Below are 18,997 nucleotides of genomic sequence, written 5' to 3'. Positions count from 1 at the left end.
TGGAAACATTCAAAATATGGCAGACGAATAAGAAGTGTAAGAAATAGAGAGAAAGGATTGTTAAAGCACTGGTGTGGGAGTTGATGTATGCTGTGAATATGTTTTATTGCCATTGGTTAATAAAGAAGCTGCTTTTGGCTGATATAACAAAGTAAAGATAGGCTGAAAAAGATATAGAGAGAGTGTAGGCCAAATCAGGAGATTCTATGTAGCCACCAGAGGAGAAAGACGCAAGCCACTAGTCGAAACCTTGCTGGTAGGCCACAAGCATCATGGTAAAATATAAAATAATAGAAATGGGTTAATTTAAGATGTAAGAGCTAGCTAGAAATACACTTAAGTCATTGGCCAAGCAGTGATTTAAATAATACAGTTTCCGTGTGATTATTTCCAGTCAGGGTGGTTGGGAAACAAACTAGTGAACTCCCCCAACAAAGCACTCTTGAGACAGGGCAACTCAAAGCCTCTTGGATGACAAGTGAAAAAGAGGTTCTTTGCACCAGCGAACATACACTTACATGATATTAATGTGCATCCAGCATGAGAGGATCGAGTTTTCTTTAGTTGTATTTGCTTGCTTATTGTCTGAGTTTCTGTCCTGCCTAGTTCCCACCATAGTTAAGTCCCAAAGAAATCACACAGAGGTCTACATTAGTTATAAACTGATTGGCCCATTAGGTCAGGCTTCTTATTAACTCTTATAACTTACATTAACCCATTATTCTTGTCTATGTTAGCCACATGGCTCAGTACCTTTTTCAGCGAGGTGGTCACATCTTGCTTCTTCTGTGTCTGGGCTCATCTTGTTTATTCTGTATCTGGGCCAGGACTGTGGCCTCTTCCCAGAATTCTCCTGTTCTCCTTGACCCGCCTCTACTTCCTCTCTGGTTGTCCCGCCTATACTTCCTGCCTGGCTACTGGCCAAACAGCATTTATTTAAAATATTGACAGAATACAGACTATGGTCCCACACCACTTGCTAACTTAGTATTTTGAGGAATATGGAATTAATATCAGGTCTGGAATAAAAAAATTAAACCTGCAACTAGCAGCAATGGAAGTTTGAACGGTTAGTATACATATCAGATATACAACTGAGGTCATATCTAGGAAAGCTTGGGCCTGACATGGAGTCTGCAGTCCTTGAGGAACTCAAAGAAGGATAACAGTGGAACTAAGGAAGTGAGATGGATTCATCAAAACACTGGATTTCAAGTCCAGAGGTATAATACAGGTAGGTTTGGTCCAAGAATACACACATCATGCAGATGTGAATGAAGGCTACTGAAAAGTAGCCTATAAAGAAATGTTTGAAATTGGGCTACTGGATGGACTCTTTGCATCAAGTCACAGTTTTGCATGACTATGGAATATGAGCGACGTTGTGGTTATGATTTGTTCTCAACAGGCAAATATGACCTTAATTCCCACTGTAGTTTGGAAGCCCAGTGAGGGGTAGGTCCTAGGAGTTCTGCTCTTATGAGTGGATTAAGGTCAATATCAGAAGAGTGGGTTCAGTAATTAACTCAAGGGAGTTGATTTCCTATTTTAAAAACTACAAACAAAAACAAGTTCAAATTCTTTCCCTATCCCTACACACCACATACCCACACAGGTACAAACACTCTTCTTTTAAAGGTTTCACCAGATATTCAGCCCCTTGACTTTGGGCTTCCTTATCATTGGATTCTGCTCATTCTAACTGACTAGGACCATATAGACCATTATATACCACACTATAGACCAAGATAGGCACTGCTGCAGTATTTTATTAGATAATACAAGTGTCAAAAGAAGCATTTATATTTAGAGTTGAAAATGAGCCATCAGGAAGTTGCAGGCATATTTAGCAGAAGTGGAATACTGTCTTTTATAATAGTTATGAGAAGGAGTACCTCTCAGTGAGAATTGTTATGATAATGAGTATTAATATCAAATGATGTATGAAAAATATCAGGAAGAATATTAACTTTTCATTATAGACAAAAGTAGAGGCAGCAGCAGGTGAAGAGGTTGAAAATACTGAACAATATGACTCACTGACATACAAAAATCTACTATTTTGTTCGATTATTGGTTAAAATATTCTAATGTTGATAATCATACCACAGAATTCTTTGGACTGACATAAAACAGGGCTCACACAACCCAATGGCTCATTCTGCAAGCTACACTGCCATCTATTTGCTAAAATTCAGAACAAGCCCAAGTGATATGCCGAGTTCTGAGATTTGAGACGATGCTCTTTCAGGGTTTTCTCCCACATATTTAAAATGGAAGTATCAATGTTTATGTGTTTCTTGAACTGATACGAAAACATCCACTAAACTGAAATGCCCATATAAATGTGTTACTGATTTTTGAGAACTGGCCTCAGAGCTGTGGGAAGGCAAAGTTTAGCAGGCTGTCTCACTGACTAGGAAACACACCAGAACTCAGCTTCTTATTTGGCATCTTATAGATGAGCAAAGTCTTAATACCCACAGATCAATGAACACATTGTGCTTGAACTTCTAAAAAACAAAGGATTTCCTAGTTCAGACTTCTGTTTTCCTTTTATATCAACAGCTGTGTGAAGAAGTCACTGGTCCAGGATATCGATCTTTTCTTGTCCCCTGTTGTCTTATGAAAGGAATTTAGTCAGAAATGGGTTAGAGGGTTTTTCCATGGTACATTTACTATATGCTGTTGAATGACACATTGAACTAATTCCATGGTGTATAAGTCTCTAAGGATAGAATTCCTCAGTGGTTCACATAAACACACAAACACACCACATAGAAAATTAGTCTTTCACAAATCTAGATTTAAAACAATTTAGTTAAAAAATATTGTTCCTTAAAATGAAAGTAACAGTAATACCTAGGATCTATCCTTGAGTAGGAGACAATTTCTGAAGGTTCTAATAATTCATCTTGAGTTTTAATATGTTTTGGCACCAAGACCTCTAATTATTTGCTTTTGGTATGGGAGAGCACCAGCTATCCTGAGGAAAACTTCGGAGGGAACCAGCTACTAGATGGTTCCATTAGTCTTTTGCTCTATACTCAGGTCCAACGACCGGTTTGCACATCAGGACTGCTATGAACCTCCACCATAGTTTCTTCTGGCATTGCCCTGCCCAGGCATAGTTCACCATCCCCCCAAGTCCAAACGCATGTGCTGGTCCTGAGTTTTAATACGTTGAACTTAGATTTTTTTTCTCTTTTTAAGTTGATGAGCTATTGAAAGACATAGTCAAATATTAAATTAAGTTTTCAGGGACTGAATTTATTAGATACATTAACAGATTATCTAAAATGTAATAAATTATAACTGCTCTCTTCGGTATAATCTTAATCAGTCTTGAAAAGTTTAATGACCTTTTGTCTAATGTGCATGGGCATGCTTAATTCTTAGCCAAAACAAACATAATTGTCAGGCTTTTAAAAAGACATTCAAAATTTTCAAGATGAATTTCTCTGAAGAGAATAATGTATTCTAGTTATTTAAGGCATTAAACTGTATGAGTACTTAATAAAGCAGAAAAAAGTCTTACATGCAAAAAAATAGAAAGTTGTACATTTTAATAGTAAGGTATAAGAAAATAAATACCAAATTTTAGGATAGCTTGAATTGTAGTTAGTTCCATGTTTTTATACGGAAGGATAATCTTTCTTTTTAAAACAAATTACAGGCACAGATGACCACCCTGGAACTTCTCTTAATGACAGGGAGCAGAGGAGAAAAGTAGTTTGTCCATGCACAAACATAAATTCCTTAGCATCTAAAAACAGGTCTTATGCTATTTCTTAGGAGGGAATTTATGCATAATGTTATAAATATGGTCAAAACCAATGACTAGGAAATCATAGGTCCAAGTGGAGAACCTATTGACAATGTATTGGTTACTGGTTAGTATCAAACAGCCTCCTGAATATTTACATTTATAGCCATGGATGTGTGCTGCTCTCAACCTTGGTCAGATAAGCATCTCATTGCAGTAGGGAGTAGTTAATACATATCTCCCCCTTCACAATATTTACAGCAATGTGTCTCTGGTTGGAAGGACTGATCTCCTGAAAGGGTATGTGACTTCCCTCTAGGTTGGAAATTCCTAGGATAGACAATTGTGTAGACGAATAGGTTCCAATGGGATGTAAAGAGATGTCTTAGTGATTGCCTTACCCTGACTGAAGGAGAAAGATATAGAATGGCCCCAGCTTCCCAGGTCATTCCCCTTAAGGCTATAATGTTGCTATTCAACAGGAAGTCCTGAGAAGAACAACTCCTTCCCTAGAGGAAAACACTACAAAGAGAATGACATTCAGATTAGAAAACTACAATGGGAATGGAAAATATTACAAATATGTATTGTCACTGAAAGCATTCTTGATTTTCCTTTTGCTGATAGAGACTCTGCCTGATGGGGCTCTGCCCCAGCAAGACGCAGTGGAAGGAAGCCCTGTTCCTGGAGTGTCTAACAGCGTGTGCTTCCCAGGTCTGCACACCTGTCCTCTCACTTCAGACTCCTTCAGCTGCCATTCATCCGGGCTGGGATATGTCTGTCTCTATTTTTGAAACATGGATTCTACATGATTGCTTCTCAACTTTTGTGACCTCCACATTTCTTGGCGTCATTCAGCATTCATCCCTTCAGGCACGGAACATTTTACGCTTTCTTCACTGATAAAACATTTTCTCCAGAAATTTTCTTTCCAGAGATGTTTCACTATTGAGATGTAAATACTTTCCTAATACACATTTTTTAAACATGAGTGAAAATCCAAGAGGAAATGAGGAATTTCCAGAAATTCAGATTTAAGTAAATACAGACATCCGCTTCAAAAATCTTATGAAACACGGATTTTTTTTTTTTTAGTTGTGACATCATGGAAACATATTTGCTAACAAATTATCCAGCTTCCTTTTTGCCCAAAAAGGGTTTTGTTATTTCTGGATCAAGACTTCCCAAAAAACTGACCAAAATAACTGGAAGCTAAGATTTTGATCCCACTTCTAAGTCATGAGATTTTTATGAATACTATTTAGGCTTCATAACAGAAATGATACAAAAATTGCAACAACAACAACAACAAAAAACTTTTGAATAGTCTAACCAAACTCAGTCTAAAACTAATCAATACATCCTGTTGTGCTGGAAAAACAAATGCAGCAAACTTCTCTAGAAAGAAGGAACTATTTAATTTCACCTGGAATGGTGGTGCAGTGTTTTAATTTCAGCACTTGAGAGGCAGTGGTAGGAATTGTATGTGTTTGAGATCAGTCTAGGCATCATATGAGACCACACACACACACACACACACACACACACGAGCATCAAACAGGAATAAACTTATATTTTAAAAACTATATACAAAAAATGCTACAAAACTGAGACATAGAACAGTTAAATATTATATGATGTCTTAATTCTTTGACTTTGCAAAATAAACTTAAATGGAAATCGATTTTTTTATTGAACATGACAAGCTGGAATGACTAAGACACGAGCAGCACAAAACTCAAAAGGTCAGCCCTCGCTGCTACGTTGATAGAGTGGATACATTAACAGATTCCAGATTTGGAGCATCTTGGGGTGGCATTCCAATCCAGCTGGATTATTTATGAACAGAGGAAATAAAGACAAATCATCGTATGTCACACAAATCCAGGTCTTCCATGTATAAATCATATTAGAATATCATTGGTAAAAGGGGATTTTGTAACAAAAATTAAAATTCAGTAAATGTTGTGCCATTATTCTCCAGAGTATATTAAAATGCAAAGAAAATCTCAAATTAATAAGAAAGAAATGCAATAATAACTTGGACAATAGAAGTTTCCAAAAAGCATGTGTTGAAGGCGAGGGTTTCCAACCCATGCTGCTGTCGGGGGTGTGATGGGACACAGGAAGGCTGGGCTGAGTTAAAGGGAGTAACAGATGCAAATTTTATTTGGAAACATTACTAGTTTCTTGCATCATAATACCAAGGAAAGAATTCAAGTTTGATTAAGGAATTCAAAAGAAAACCGCAAAGAACTACAAGGTTCATGTTTATCTAATATTGGAAAGTAAGTAAAAAAAAAATAAGAGAAAAATACGGCTTCTGTATAATTGAATGTCTATAACATTAAGTACCAAATGAAAAGTTATTGAAAATGGTTGCAAAAAATGTGAACTGGAGTAAATAATGCAATGTAAAAAATGTTGGCAAAGTCAATTGGGGGAAAAATTTCCCAAGAAAGACATGATCAGTTGAACAGAAAAAAAGTTTTGAAAATCCACAGTCTAAAAACTATGTTCAAAAGTATTGATTAATAGGCTCAGCAGGATGACTACACAAGGCTCAGGACTGTACTCAAATTCTCATAAAGGGAAAAGGAAAGAATTAAATCCACAAAGTTATTCTCTGAGCTCTGCATGCCTGCCATGGCACATGCATCCACTACACGTATCATACACAGTAGTAACAAGTAAGTTTTTGAAAAGTATCAACCAAAGATCTCAGTGAGTTATGGTGCTGGTGACCAAACTTGCCAACCTGAGTTCGATATCAGAAACCCACGTTGTAGAAAGAGAGAAACAAATTACACAAGTTGTCCACTAATATCACACAAGCTCCATTGTGTGCACAGACACAAAAATAAATACACTAAATAAACAAATATATATAAAGATTATTTTAAAAATATTAATTAGTAATCAAAGAAGTGCAGCTAACTAAGAAGCCCAACTAAAAGTTTAAAATATTACATTTTTGGACCTTAAGAGCTCAGACCATTGCTCCAAATTGGGTCTCTGTCTCTATCTCTATCCATCTCCAGATGAAGGTTCTAAGGTGATATGCAAGATATTCATTAGTATAGGATAGGGTCATTTCAGGTTCCCTCTCCTCAGTGAGCTCTAAAGGTCCAAATGAGGAGCAGAAGGAGGGAGAACATGAGCAAGGAAGTCAGGACCACGAGGGGTGCACCCACCCACTGTGACAGTGGAACTGATCTATTTGGAGCCCACCAAGGCCAGCTGGACTGGGACTGAATAAGCATGGGTTGAAACTGGACTCTCTGAACATGGCGGACAATGAAGGCTGATGAGAAGCCAAGGACAATGGCACTAGGTTTCGATCCTAATACATGAACTGGCTTTGTGGGAGCTTAGCCTGTTTGGACGCTCACCTTCTTGGACCTAGATAGAAGTGGGAGAACCTTGGTCTTCCGGCAGAGCAGGGAATTTGGACTGCTCTTCAGTATCGAGAGGGAGGGGGAATGGAGTGGGGGAGGAGAAGAGGAGTGGGGATAGGGGGAGAGGAGTGGGGGGAGGGGGCAATATGTGGGAGGAGGGGGAGGGAAATGGGAAACGGGGAGCAGGTGGAAATTTTAATTAAAAAGAATAAAAATAATAAAAAAATAAATACTACTCTGCTCCTGAAAAAAAAATATTACATTTTTATACTTACAGACAGAACAAAATAATTTTATAAGATTTTGTTTTTAGTTTTACTTATATATGATGTAAGAATGTTTAATCCTGGTAAGCCATTCTGATGCTTGACAAACAAGCCAAATGGACTTTTATGGAACAGATCAAGAATTTTAAAGTACTACAGGCTTTGACGGTTAAAGAATTTAGCCTGCCTGAAGCATTCAGAGACCATCTAAAATCTATACGCACAGTGTTTCCTCTAAAGAATTACCCCATGAACCAAATCTCAAGCAAACTAAGTCAGTGTTTATAGCTCTTTTCATATGAAAACAGAGAAAATTAATATTTGTGCAGTACATCAAGAGACTCGGAATTAGCTATTTGCCCGGCAGTGAGATATAAAAGATTATTCATGGCACTGGCAAGCTGAGTTCCTAGGTAATGTCATAAGTTCCTGATCACATTGATAACTTGGGACAACATGATAGGAAAATCCAACCTAAAGCCTGACATTTGCTCAAATATGTCAATATTATCTTGATGTTTAACACTAAAGTTTAAGTCAACACTTTACAAGATGAACAGTAAGAAGACATTAATGAAATATGATACAAGGCCACACTAATATACAGACTTTAAAACTAGCAATATAAAATTCTTTGAGAATATGCTTATCATTCTTTTTTAAATGAAGAATATAGGGGCTGGGGAGTGGAGTCAGTGACTACCACCATGACCGGCTCTTTCAGAGGACCTGGGTTCAATTTACAGCACCCACATGGCAGCTCATGGTTATATGTAACTCTAATGTCTCTCTGGTCTCCAGGAACACTAGAAACACAGTTGGTGCACCAATATACATGCAAGCAAAATAGTCATTCATGAGAATTTCTTAAAAATTAAGTTATTTTAAAATCACCTACAAATAATAAAATGTCAACAAATAGAAAGGATATTTTTCAGTTTATTTGAATAAGCACATTTCTGAAACTACAGTTATGTTTATAACCACTTTTATAATAAGAAAAGAAAGAAGATTTCATCCAAATAAATGTGATTAGAAGATGAAAAGAAGTGTACAAACATGCAAGCTTCTATAGAAAAGAACTCTGTATCTGGCTGTTTTAGATGAAAAAACGACAAGAATGGAAGGAAATCCCTTTATGAACATAATGCTTTTCTACATCTATTAAAGGAGTCCATAGTAATGCATTTCATGGAGCATGCCCCACACAAGTTATAATCAAAGACGCTTGGCTTTGTTTCTCATCATGAACGTCATCCACATCACACTCCTTCCTCTTCAGTCCAGTTACATATGAATCCAATACAATCTATAGGAGTCAAAATGACTTCAAAATACTGAAAATATCAAAAATGCTTTCCCTTTTGCTTATCATCTTTGCAAAAATGAATGGACCGCGGTATGATCCCTGGACAAGAAGAGTGCAACGCCCCGCGTCTTCTGGGGTAGCATCTACCCAGGAGGAGCAATTGCATTTGCTTGCACCTGTGCATATTCTCCTGCCACATTACCTTAAAATATAAGTATAAAATTTAACTCATCTCAATAATGTCATACTTCTACTGAGATGCACTGAAAGGATGCAGAAAGACTGAATTACTTTCCAAAGCCGCAATTAATGTTTAATCATGTATTGTACCAGACTTCACCCTGTTAGGTCATTTTTCCTGTATGAACATGACATTTAAAAGTTACATTTTTCGTTGGAACTCGCTGAACATAGCGGACAATGAGGACTGCTGAGAAGTCAAGAACAATGGCACTGGGTTTTGATCCTACTGCACACACTGGCTTTGTGGGAGCCTAGGCAGTTTAGATGCTCACCTTACTAGACCTGGAAGGAGGTGGGAGGTCCTTGGACTTCCCACAGGGTAGGGAACCCTGACTGCTCTTCTGGCTGATGAGGGAGGGGGACTTGTTTGGGGGAGGGGGAGGGAAATGGGAGGCAGTGGCGGGGAGGAAGCAGAAATCTTTAATAAATAAATAAATAAAAGTTACGTTTTTCAAAACTCTTAGAGATTTTAAAAGATAATATTTGCATAGCTTTGGCCCAATATTTCCACTCTTCATATTTTAGAGGTCAACATCTCTGAAATGCTTAAAGAAAAAACACACCAGACCTCAAAACCTGATCAGATAAACTGGCCTGTTGTAGGACCTTGTCTCTAGCAGCTTTAATGGCATCCTGGATCTGTAAGTCATAAACACCAAGCAAAATTCTACACAGGAAAGGAGGAAAATGATAACCTCAAGCACTGGGTGAAGCAGGCATTCATTACTGTTCTTTAGAGACAATTCATCGCTACAATCGCCTGCCAGCAACTTGTCAACACATTGTTTCATGACACAAAACCATCCATAATTTAGAGCTTTTACCTGATGAGATGGTAATGAACATCATTTCTTTTGTTTTTTATTTTCTAAGAGTATAAGTCCAATAAAACACACTTAGATTCAAGTTTATAAATGCTGATTGTCGATCTGTTTTCCATGCACACTATCTAATGCAAGAAAAACGTTGAAACTTGTTCACCAAGCTATTCAAACTTTACATCAATTTACATGGAAGTATATACCCTATAAAATATGTAAAACAATTTACTTGCTTAATAATATACTCCAATGTAGAAAAGAATTCATAAGATGTCACAAAATGTCATCTTGTAAAGATAACGAAGCAGAGAGAATTGCATAGGGTAGATTTGATGGGGGTGGGCAACAACGACATTAGTAACCATGGTTATGTAAATAGTTTAATGGTCAATCATATATAATGAAGATATATGAGCTTTATGTTGCTTTCAAGTTATCACCTTTTCATTTTAATTTTGCAAATGTGTACATGTATGACTTACAAGAGAAGGAGGTGGGTAGAAATAGAAGAATGAATCTCTCAAGCAGTAGTGAGCACCTACTACTTGGCCTGAAAGCAACAGTCAAGCAACTGGAAAATAGACATAATGGTACGTCAGCAACCTGCATATTAGAAAAGCCATAAGATCACAGCAGATTACAGATCTCCTCCAAGCTTAGCAATCAATGTTCATTGTGTGTAATGGAATTCCTCCTTTAATATAATTCTCCAAAGCATGCAGGATTTAATATAAGAAGATTCTATTCTGCTTATTAACATTCAGACAGGAAAAAGAAATAGAGCAGAGGCTTTGTGCTGACCTATGCACACCACTTGAGGAATAAATTTTAAATGAGCAAAAAAACAATTCACCAAAATATTCCCAGTATAAAGAACCCATTTAGGAACAATGTTCTTGCCGTCAAAACTCTCTGAAGTAATCAGGCAATCATTTGTGTTACAGTTGCTATAAACACAAATGCTTCTTTATCTTCAACCCTTTGGATTATCATAGGTTTGATATTATTTTGACCTTCTTAAATAAATGCATTGTAAAAATTCCTATGCGTGGGATTGTTGGAAAATGAACCAAATATGTTATTTTCTGATTACAGACAGGTCCAAATCTTAGTACTTAGTAGAGGTTGAAAATATCAGCCAAGAACAAAAGCCTATGTCATCCACTTTGCAGTAGAGGATCAAATAAAGCAGGGGCTTTATTTACTAATTCACAAGACACAGTATCCTACAGACCTAAAACTAACCAAACTTGGCATCTAGTTGAACGGAGTAGGCTTTATAGTGAGGTAATTCCAGAATCTCCAGAACCTTAGCATCAGGATGAAGGTGGCCATGGCAGCGTGAGGATGTGCTGTTTCTCTCCTCACTGCCAGCACCTCCCTTGTGTGCTGACACCCCAGTCTCTCAAACCTCTTCAGCTGTGAAAGATGAAAGAAAACCTAATCTATAAGACCCCAAATTCACATGATCCCTTCCTTTTGTAAAGGACCACCCTTAGAACCCCTCAAACTCAAGCTTTTCAGTGTGTGTTTAATCTGATGACAAATTCTATCTGTTGAGATTAGCCAATGAGGATGGTGTGGTTCGTGCGTGCTTTATATTGCATGTAGCTATTTAACAGGGACTTAGTATCTAATGAATTTCCACATTAAGAAACAGGAATTGTCTTATGCTCTTTTTTTTTACTCTATTTTTTGATACATCATTAAATGTCAAGAAACCTCAATTTTCTCTCTTAAAAGGAAATGTAACTTAATTCTCAGGATGGTTATCAACTTCAAAGTGACTAAGTCACAGAAAGACAAAAGGCCAGGAGTTAATGCCACACGTGAGAAATGCTTCAGGAAATGACAGTGTGCTACACATCTGTACAACTGGTAATAACACACTGACTCTAGCCAATTTTACATAAATCCCACAGTAAATAATACTTCAAAAGGAAAGTATAACTTTGAGTTACTCCCAGGCATTTCAGGAAATCTCTGCAGAAGTCCTGCACTTAATTTCTGTTCTGTTTTCTGTAAGCCATGATAACCAGTTATGTCTTTGCTCTGATCCATGTAATTAATCAATATCTTGAAAACAAAATAAAAAAACTTAAGATTAAGAGTGCTATAGGAATTGTAAAATTTGAAAAACCTTTATGCAAATCTTCAGCAATTGCTGATCTAAAACAGCTGTCTATCTATTACACCCAAGAAGCTAAGCCACAACGGTCAATACCTGCTGCTTTGGGTTTTCCTTTTGAAGACTTTTTCTTTGTTGTCCACTCATTTTTAATAAAAGGATTTACCTGACAAATCCAGTTTTAATCTGCATGGATTATATGTATGCTAAAAAAAACTGTCTAGACCATAGAAAAAGAAGAGAAAATTTTCAGAAAAATGATTTGCTCTGAGTGGTGGAGAAAGAAAATAATCTAAACTTAATCATTGTCTTTCTAATACTAAAATATACAAGAAATATTGGAAGCACAGATTCAGCCATGAGGAAAAAAGTATAAAAGGCCAAGTCCAATTATCCATGGACACCACTCAACAGGAAGGCCAGGAAACAGACAGCAGAATTGGGAATAAAATAACTTTACTATCTGTGACATATTCATTGAGAATATCACTGAAAATTTGCTCTGATATGTTGTACATTTGTTACAATAATTGAAAGAAAAGTTATTTTGCTTGAATTCCATATTAGCATTTAGAAAAAGTTACTAACTTCTCTCTGGTTTATGTAAAATAATGTCCAAAATCCTACAAATGCACACTTCAGGCAATTTACATGTAAAATATAATTATCCTAAAATAATTAGCTTGTTAAATCTGCATTTTCTTCATATTAAAAACAGCTATCACATAGAAATTGTCATGTTTATAATACTAATGTTTATGCATTATTTTAATTGTTACTCATTGCCAAAGGAGATTTAAATGGTTTAGCTGTAGTTAAACAGAATTGAACAAGTTTTAAGAATGCAAAATCTATTGAATGAATGAAAACAAAACTGATATGCAACAAAATTTTTCATTAGAAAATCATTGTTTGATCATTATGGAAAGAAGGTAAACATCTCTAAGAGCCAATGTGAAGTCACTTACAAATAATTTGATTAAACAAAGTTAATTAATTTTTTCCCACTGGAATATTAGAAGTTCTAAAATAAGACAAACGCTGTAGACAGAGATTATTTGATAAGGCTATTAGATAAAAGAATCTGGAGAAAAATCTTGTAGTGCCATTTTAATTAAAAAAAATTTTTTTTTTGATCAGACGGATCTCATGTAGCCCAGACTGACCTCCAACTTGCTGTCTACCCTGAACTCTTGTTCCCACCCCACCCCACCACCGTCTTCACTGCCCAAGCAGTAGATTTACAGATTTGAGCCACTATTGCTACTCCTGTTAGACATGCAGGGAGAAACATAAACTTTGCTAGAATTCACAGACGGTAAAATAAACCTCTGAGGAAATCAGGATTGATGAGTTATTACAATCTGAATGACAATCCAGCCTTCCTATCATGCCATTATGGGTGCGCCCTAGAGTTCATGAATACGAAAATGACCTTTCAAAGAAAAGTTGATGTGACTCTGATTAATAATCAAAAAGTATTATTTGTCTCAATCACAGATCCTGCTGTCCTCTCTGACATGACAACAATACCTGAAGTGCTGAATTTGGTTATACTTGACTCATAGCTTACAGGAGACTCGGCAAGTACGATCGTATTCAGAGAAAGTGTCCAGGATGTATGTATTTGAAAGTAGACAATGTAAGCATTGGTAGAAAGTATAAATTGTGTGTTGTCTGAATAATTTGTCTAGGATGGGGCATGCTGGCGTATTGTATCTTAGATTAAATTGTTAACATTGACTAGAGTCATCTGAGAAAAGGATCTCAATTGAGAGATTGCCCAGATCACACTGACTTGTGGGCATATCTGTGAATGATTGTCTTCACTGCTATTGATGTAGGAGGTCCTAGCCACTGTGGGTGGCATCATTCCCTTGTCAGAAAGTCCTGAGATATGTGTGAAAGCTATCTAAGCTTGAAACAGTAAGCTGGCAAACAAAATCCCTCCATGCTTTCAATTCTTCTTGAGTTCTTGCCCTGACTTCCCTCGTTTATGGACTGTGATCTAGGGTCACAATCCAAATAAACCGTCTCCTCCACTAAGTTGTTCTGGCCAGAGGATTTTAGCATAGCAATAGAAAGAAAACTAAAATAACTACAAATATCTGAGTGTCGTTAGAAGGAACACCAATTGGTTTTAAGCTGTCGTAGTATAACTAGGACTAGTAGCTAGGAAGCAGTTGTGAGCTACACAAGAAAATATTTAGTAAGAATATACTGCTCCAATAATGGTCTAGTGACTGAGCTTCTCTGAGCATGTTTTCTCACCCATGGATATCCATACTGAGGACAAGAGGTGGCACAGTGACTGGGAATGCAGAGGTAAGGGACAGAAATGACCAACTGCTATAAAACATGAAGATGGCACAGACTGTTCCTAGGGCTCTAGCGAATTCAACTCATTGCTGAGGATTTTTTTTCAGAGTTTTGCAACTAATATAAAACACATGTATTATGGCCTACTATGTGCAAATACTCAGTTAAGAAAAGAGAATTAGAAAAACAAAATTTTCTGGATTTTTGTATTCCATATCTGGGATGATATGGACAATAAATAAAGAAGTAGGTTATATATCAGAATGCAGGGGAAATCAATACATAAGAAGAAAGACAGAAATGTAAATTTTTAACAAATATCAGGATATCCACAGTGAGAAAACAATGTTTTAGAAAGGAGGCATTGATTTCTTTAGCATTTTCAGAAGAATTAATTTTATTATGATATTCAAAAGAAAAGATGACAAGTGTAATAAAATGCTGTATAATCTGGACGCCATTTTATCACAGCACCATGGGTTATAATTTATATTTCTAAAATTTGTATGATTATCTCAAAATGTGTTTTAAGTGGGGTTCTAAAAATATCTAATTCTCTGAAATACAGTTACTAAGGTACTTAAAGCCAGTATCGGTGGCGATTCATCTTGGGTAAAAGGAGGATGGGGATACAACAGCAACAGATGTCTCCAAGACATTAGCTTTATCTCAGCCTTCTATCTCCACATCCAGCAAGAAATATGCTTCTATTGTTTAAACCCCTTGATCTGCATGACCTTGTGAAGGGAACCTAGGTAAACACACAGAGAATTTGCCAGCACCATATGAACGCCATCTAAATCTAAAAGACTGCATTAGCCAGAGTATTGGAACAATTCAAAATCTTTTCAAGTCATTTATATTTAGAATTTACATAGAAATTTTAGGTTTACCAGTATTTATTCTTTTAACCTTGAATTTCACTAAAAATCAGAAACAAAATCCCATTTCATCTTGGTAAAGACTTAACAAAAATAGCAAGGGCTTCACATCTGAAAATAGCAGGCACAGCAGGTATTAAGAAATATGTAAGCTTTCAAGATACAGAAAACATTTAGTTTCTGTTAGGATGCACACAGTTCAATTTATTAAATTTGACAAAGTTGGACAAGGCAACTCATAAGCTCTTAGAAAGTGCCTATGCTCTAGTAACAGCTGATCTCACAGGAACTAACTACCACCTTAAATTTTCCACAGGAATTAACTACTGCCTCAATCAAGTTTCCCACAACTGCCCAAAGAGCTTAAAACAGCTCTGCTGCGTATTCAGTAAAGGGGTCACCTGCTACTATGGTAACTCTGCCACATATAGGGAATAGTGAATGCATTTAAAGAGTTCTGTATAAAAAGAATGCTTATTTCTGTTCTTTGTGGATGTTATCTTAGTGCTTTCTCTCCCCTGGCTTCCAATATGTGTATGTGTTAGTGTGTGTTATGGATTTAACAAAACAAATAAATATACTTTCTGTTATGGATTTAACAAAAACAAATTAATATACTTACAAGTTCTGTTAATTTTGATGTTCTCTCAAAATCTTCACCTTCCTCCATGAGAGTTTCTTCAGTCCCAGGTAAAGAATCTATTTTAATTTTTAAAAATAGAAGTTACACATTGTTGATGCATATATATGCATATTAATGACGGTAAGAGGATATCAACATAATTGAACTACTTATTCAAATTATCATGATGTTTATGAGTAGATTTTAATAATATTTATTCAGCTTATAGATATATGTACAAATAAACATATTTCTAATTCAGAAGTTTATAATAAAATCAAAAATGTACAAGAGCTAGTTGCTTTATTTTTACATATAAAGCAATACTTCTGACTGGAAAGATGTCTTACAACCACCTGCAACTACAGCTCCAGAAGTCTATTTTGGCCTCTGTGGGCAACTACACTTATGTGCGCGTGCGCACACACACACACACACACTACCTCTATAATTAAAAGCAAAAATAAGTATAAAAATGAGGTAAACACAACTCTTGACATTTATTCAGCTATATTTTGGTATATATCTATTTTTAATGTCTGTTTTCTGTTTTGCAGTGTTATAATTCTTATTTGTTTAATGATTTCTTTTAGATGAGGAAAGGGTTATGCGATTTAGTATCAATTCCATCAATTGGTGTTCTTTCTTTTAATTCAGATGACAAATTGTGAAGGAGTCAAAAAGGGTGCAAATTATTAAATGCTGTAGGATTTTAATTTTATTAAATTAATCAGGTAATTAATTTTCCCTAGCCCTATTAGTTTCTCCTTTCGTTTTCCTTCCATCCTGTCTCAGACATCTCCCTCCTCCTCCACCTACTTTCTTTCTCCTTCAGAAATAGGGCAATACTTCCCAGCCAGCCTTGGGATTGAAAGTTGCAGAAAGACTAGGCATCCTATCTTCTATTAAGGCTGGATGAGGCAACCCAGCAGAAGAAAGGGGTCCCAAGAGTAGGCAACAGAATTAGAGAACAGCCTCACCCCTTAGCTCCCTCTACTGAGAATTCCACAACAAGACCAAACCACACAATTGCAACAAAAGTGTGCTGTGGAAACTCCTTCAACCAATAGCCTTTTAGATACCAGTCCATTTGGGCATGATCTGAAGTACTATAAGTGCAGACAAAAGCATGCATGGCACTTTTTTCCTGGATTCAGTTTCCAGATTCCAGCACCCACAGAGGACTTTGGATCTCTACTGTGAGTTTTATCACCAAATGAATAAACCTTTGTTATACTCCATTCCAAGCTATTGTGGACCTCCTTAATATGCCTACATTTTGGCTCCCAACATGTCTAAGATAATTTGTATATTGATACAAGTTCAAATTATAATTTTATACTGTGTATGTTACTATTTCTGCTTATAATTATCGTACACATATACAAAGTTATTTTGTCATATTATATTCATGCTTCTACCTCTGCTTAAGATATTTTGTATATTGATGCAATTTTAAGAGTTTTATCATATTGTACTATACATTTTCCCTCTGATAAAGATACTTATATATGTATTGTTTACATTTTGAGTCATTGTCCCCATTTGTTGCATATCTCTTTATAATGTGAAGCCTTAGTCTTTAAGGTATATAGGTATTAAGAATTATATGTCAATAGTCATCCATGGTTGCCATACTTATAGTTAGACTAGTCAGGTTCTCTAGATATACAGAGATTGTACTCCACACAGATAGACAATCTTCAAACACTTCAAAGAACTTTTCAATATGACATTTAAATAATTCAGGATTCTGTTGACATGAAATACAATTGCTCCTGGCAGCACCAATCTATTCCCGAGAGAATGTTGGGCACCAACAACACTCCACTTGGAGCTTGTTTTCTTCTTGGCAAAACTGGCCTTTGGTCAAAAAACTGCCTTTTTTTCAACTGCTGATAATATTGTGTAAAATGGGCAAGCAGGATAGAAGCAAAAGCCACTACCGAAACTTGCCAGGATAAGGTCTTTCACATTGTCCTCCCTCTGAAAATGGTCTGTCAGACACTCCAGACCAAAATTGGTTGCCCCAATGTTGCAAATGAGACTTTGGGTGATTGACCAGGGATCTGGTTGTCTCTGTCATTTCTTTCACTTTTTGGAAGTTGCTTGATTTCACTTGCTTCTAAATCTGGTAATATTATTTTTCTTCTTAGGTCTTTGATAGGGTTGAAGACTAGATAGTCATAGTTACTTTCCTCTAATAGCTGAGCAAGACATTTTAATATAATATTTAGACTCCTCAGGATAGTCTAACTATTGAAATAGTCTCTGCTATTTACTAATTATCTTAGACTGGACATTTAGCATATGTTTCTTGCTTGATGTTAGTCATGCTGGTTGTAGTTCAAATTTTTATGTGTGTTTTTGCCTCTTCTTTTCCCTGGACAATGTGTGATATTTGTTCTTATTGTATATAGTTTTGTATTAGGCTTAGAAAACTTTTATTTAGACAAAAGGGAGAGGTATTGTGGGAACTCCTTCAGTCAATAGCCTTTTAGATATCAGCCCATTTAGGAAAGGGCCTGAGGGGAAAAAAAGTACAGATGAAAAGCATGTGAGGCCTGGTGTTTTGCTGGATTCAGTTCCCAGCTTCCAGCACCCACAGAGGACTGTGGATTTCTTATTGTGAGTTTTATCGTCAAATAACTAAATCTTTGTTATACTCCATTCCAGGCTATTGTGGACCTATCTCATGCACATACACATGTACAGAGGGCCCAGGTCAGTCCCATTCAAGTTCTCTGATTGGTGGTTCAATCTCTGTGATCCCCCATGAGTCCAAGTCACTTGACTCTGTGTGTTTTTCTGTGGTTTCTTTGCTCCCTCTGGCTCCTATAATCCTTCCTCCCTTACTTGCACAGGATTTCCCCAGGTCCACCTAATGGTTGGTTAGGGGTTTCTGCATCTGTTCCCATCAGTTGCTGAGTGAAGCCTCCTTCAGTGGTAGAGGTTTTATTTATTCACCATATCAAGCAAGAAGTTGTGACTGTTTAGTATAAATCTTAGAGAAGTGGGTGAGTGGAGGTTTTCAATTAAATGAATAAAATGGTGGGAACCCCTTTGGGTTCCAATTTAGGTTAATTAGTGCAATGTAGAAAGGTATTTATGGTTTCTAGAGAAGTCTGTAATACTGATAATTATACGTCACATCTATACTCTATACCATTCGTCATCAATTTCCCTAGTTAAATTTAATTTCATATGTTGAAATTTTAAAAATCAGTTTAGAAAAAAGTATTTT

At 36.4% G+C, this 18,997-nt stretch overlaps 1 protein-coding gene across 3 annotated transcripts in view; it reads right to left on the bottom strand.

The window, feature by feature from the left end:
- Nucleotides 1-18,997, bottom strand: part of C16H8orf34 (chromosome 16 C8orf34 homolog) — a 371,793-nt gene that overhangs the window by 60,357 nt on the left and 292,439 nt on the right. For all 3 annotated transcript variants that reach the window (XM_057790534.1, XM_057790535.1, XM_057790536.1), the window contains one exon: nucleotides 15,754-15,830. In XM_057790534.1, the coding sequence (XP_057646517.1) occupies nucleotides 15,754-15,830 (77 nt within the window). The remainder of the gene's footprint in view (nucleotides 1-15,753; nucleotides 15,831-18,997) is intronic.

The sequence above is a fragment of the Chionomys nivalis genome, chromosome 16, assembly GCF_950005125.1.
Source record: "Chionomys nivalis chromosome 16, mChiNiv1.1, whole genome shotgun sequence".
Lineage (NCBI taxonomy): Eukaryota > Metazoa > Chordata > Mammalia > Rodentia > Cricetidae > Chionomys > Chionomys nivalis.
This window is presented reverse-complemented; position numbering and strand designations above follow the sequence as displayed.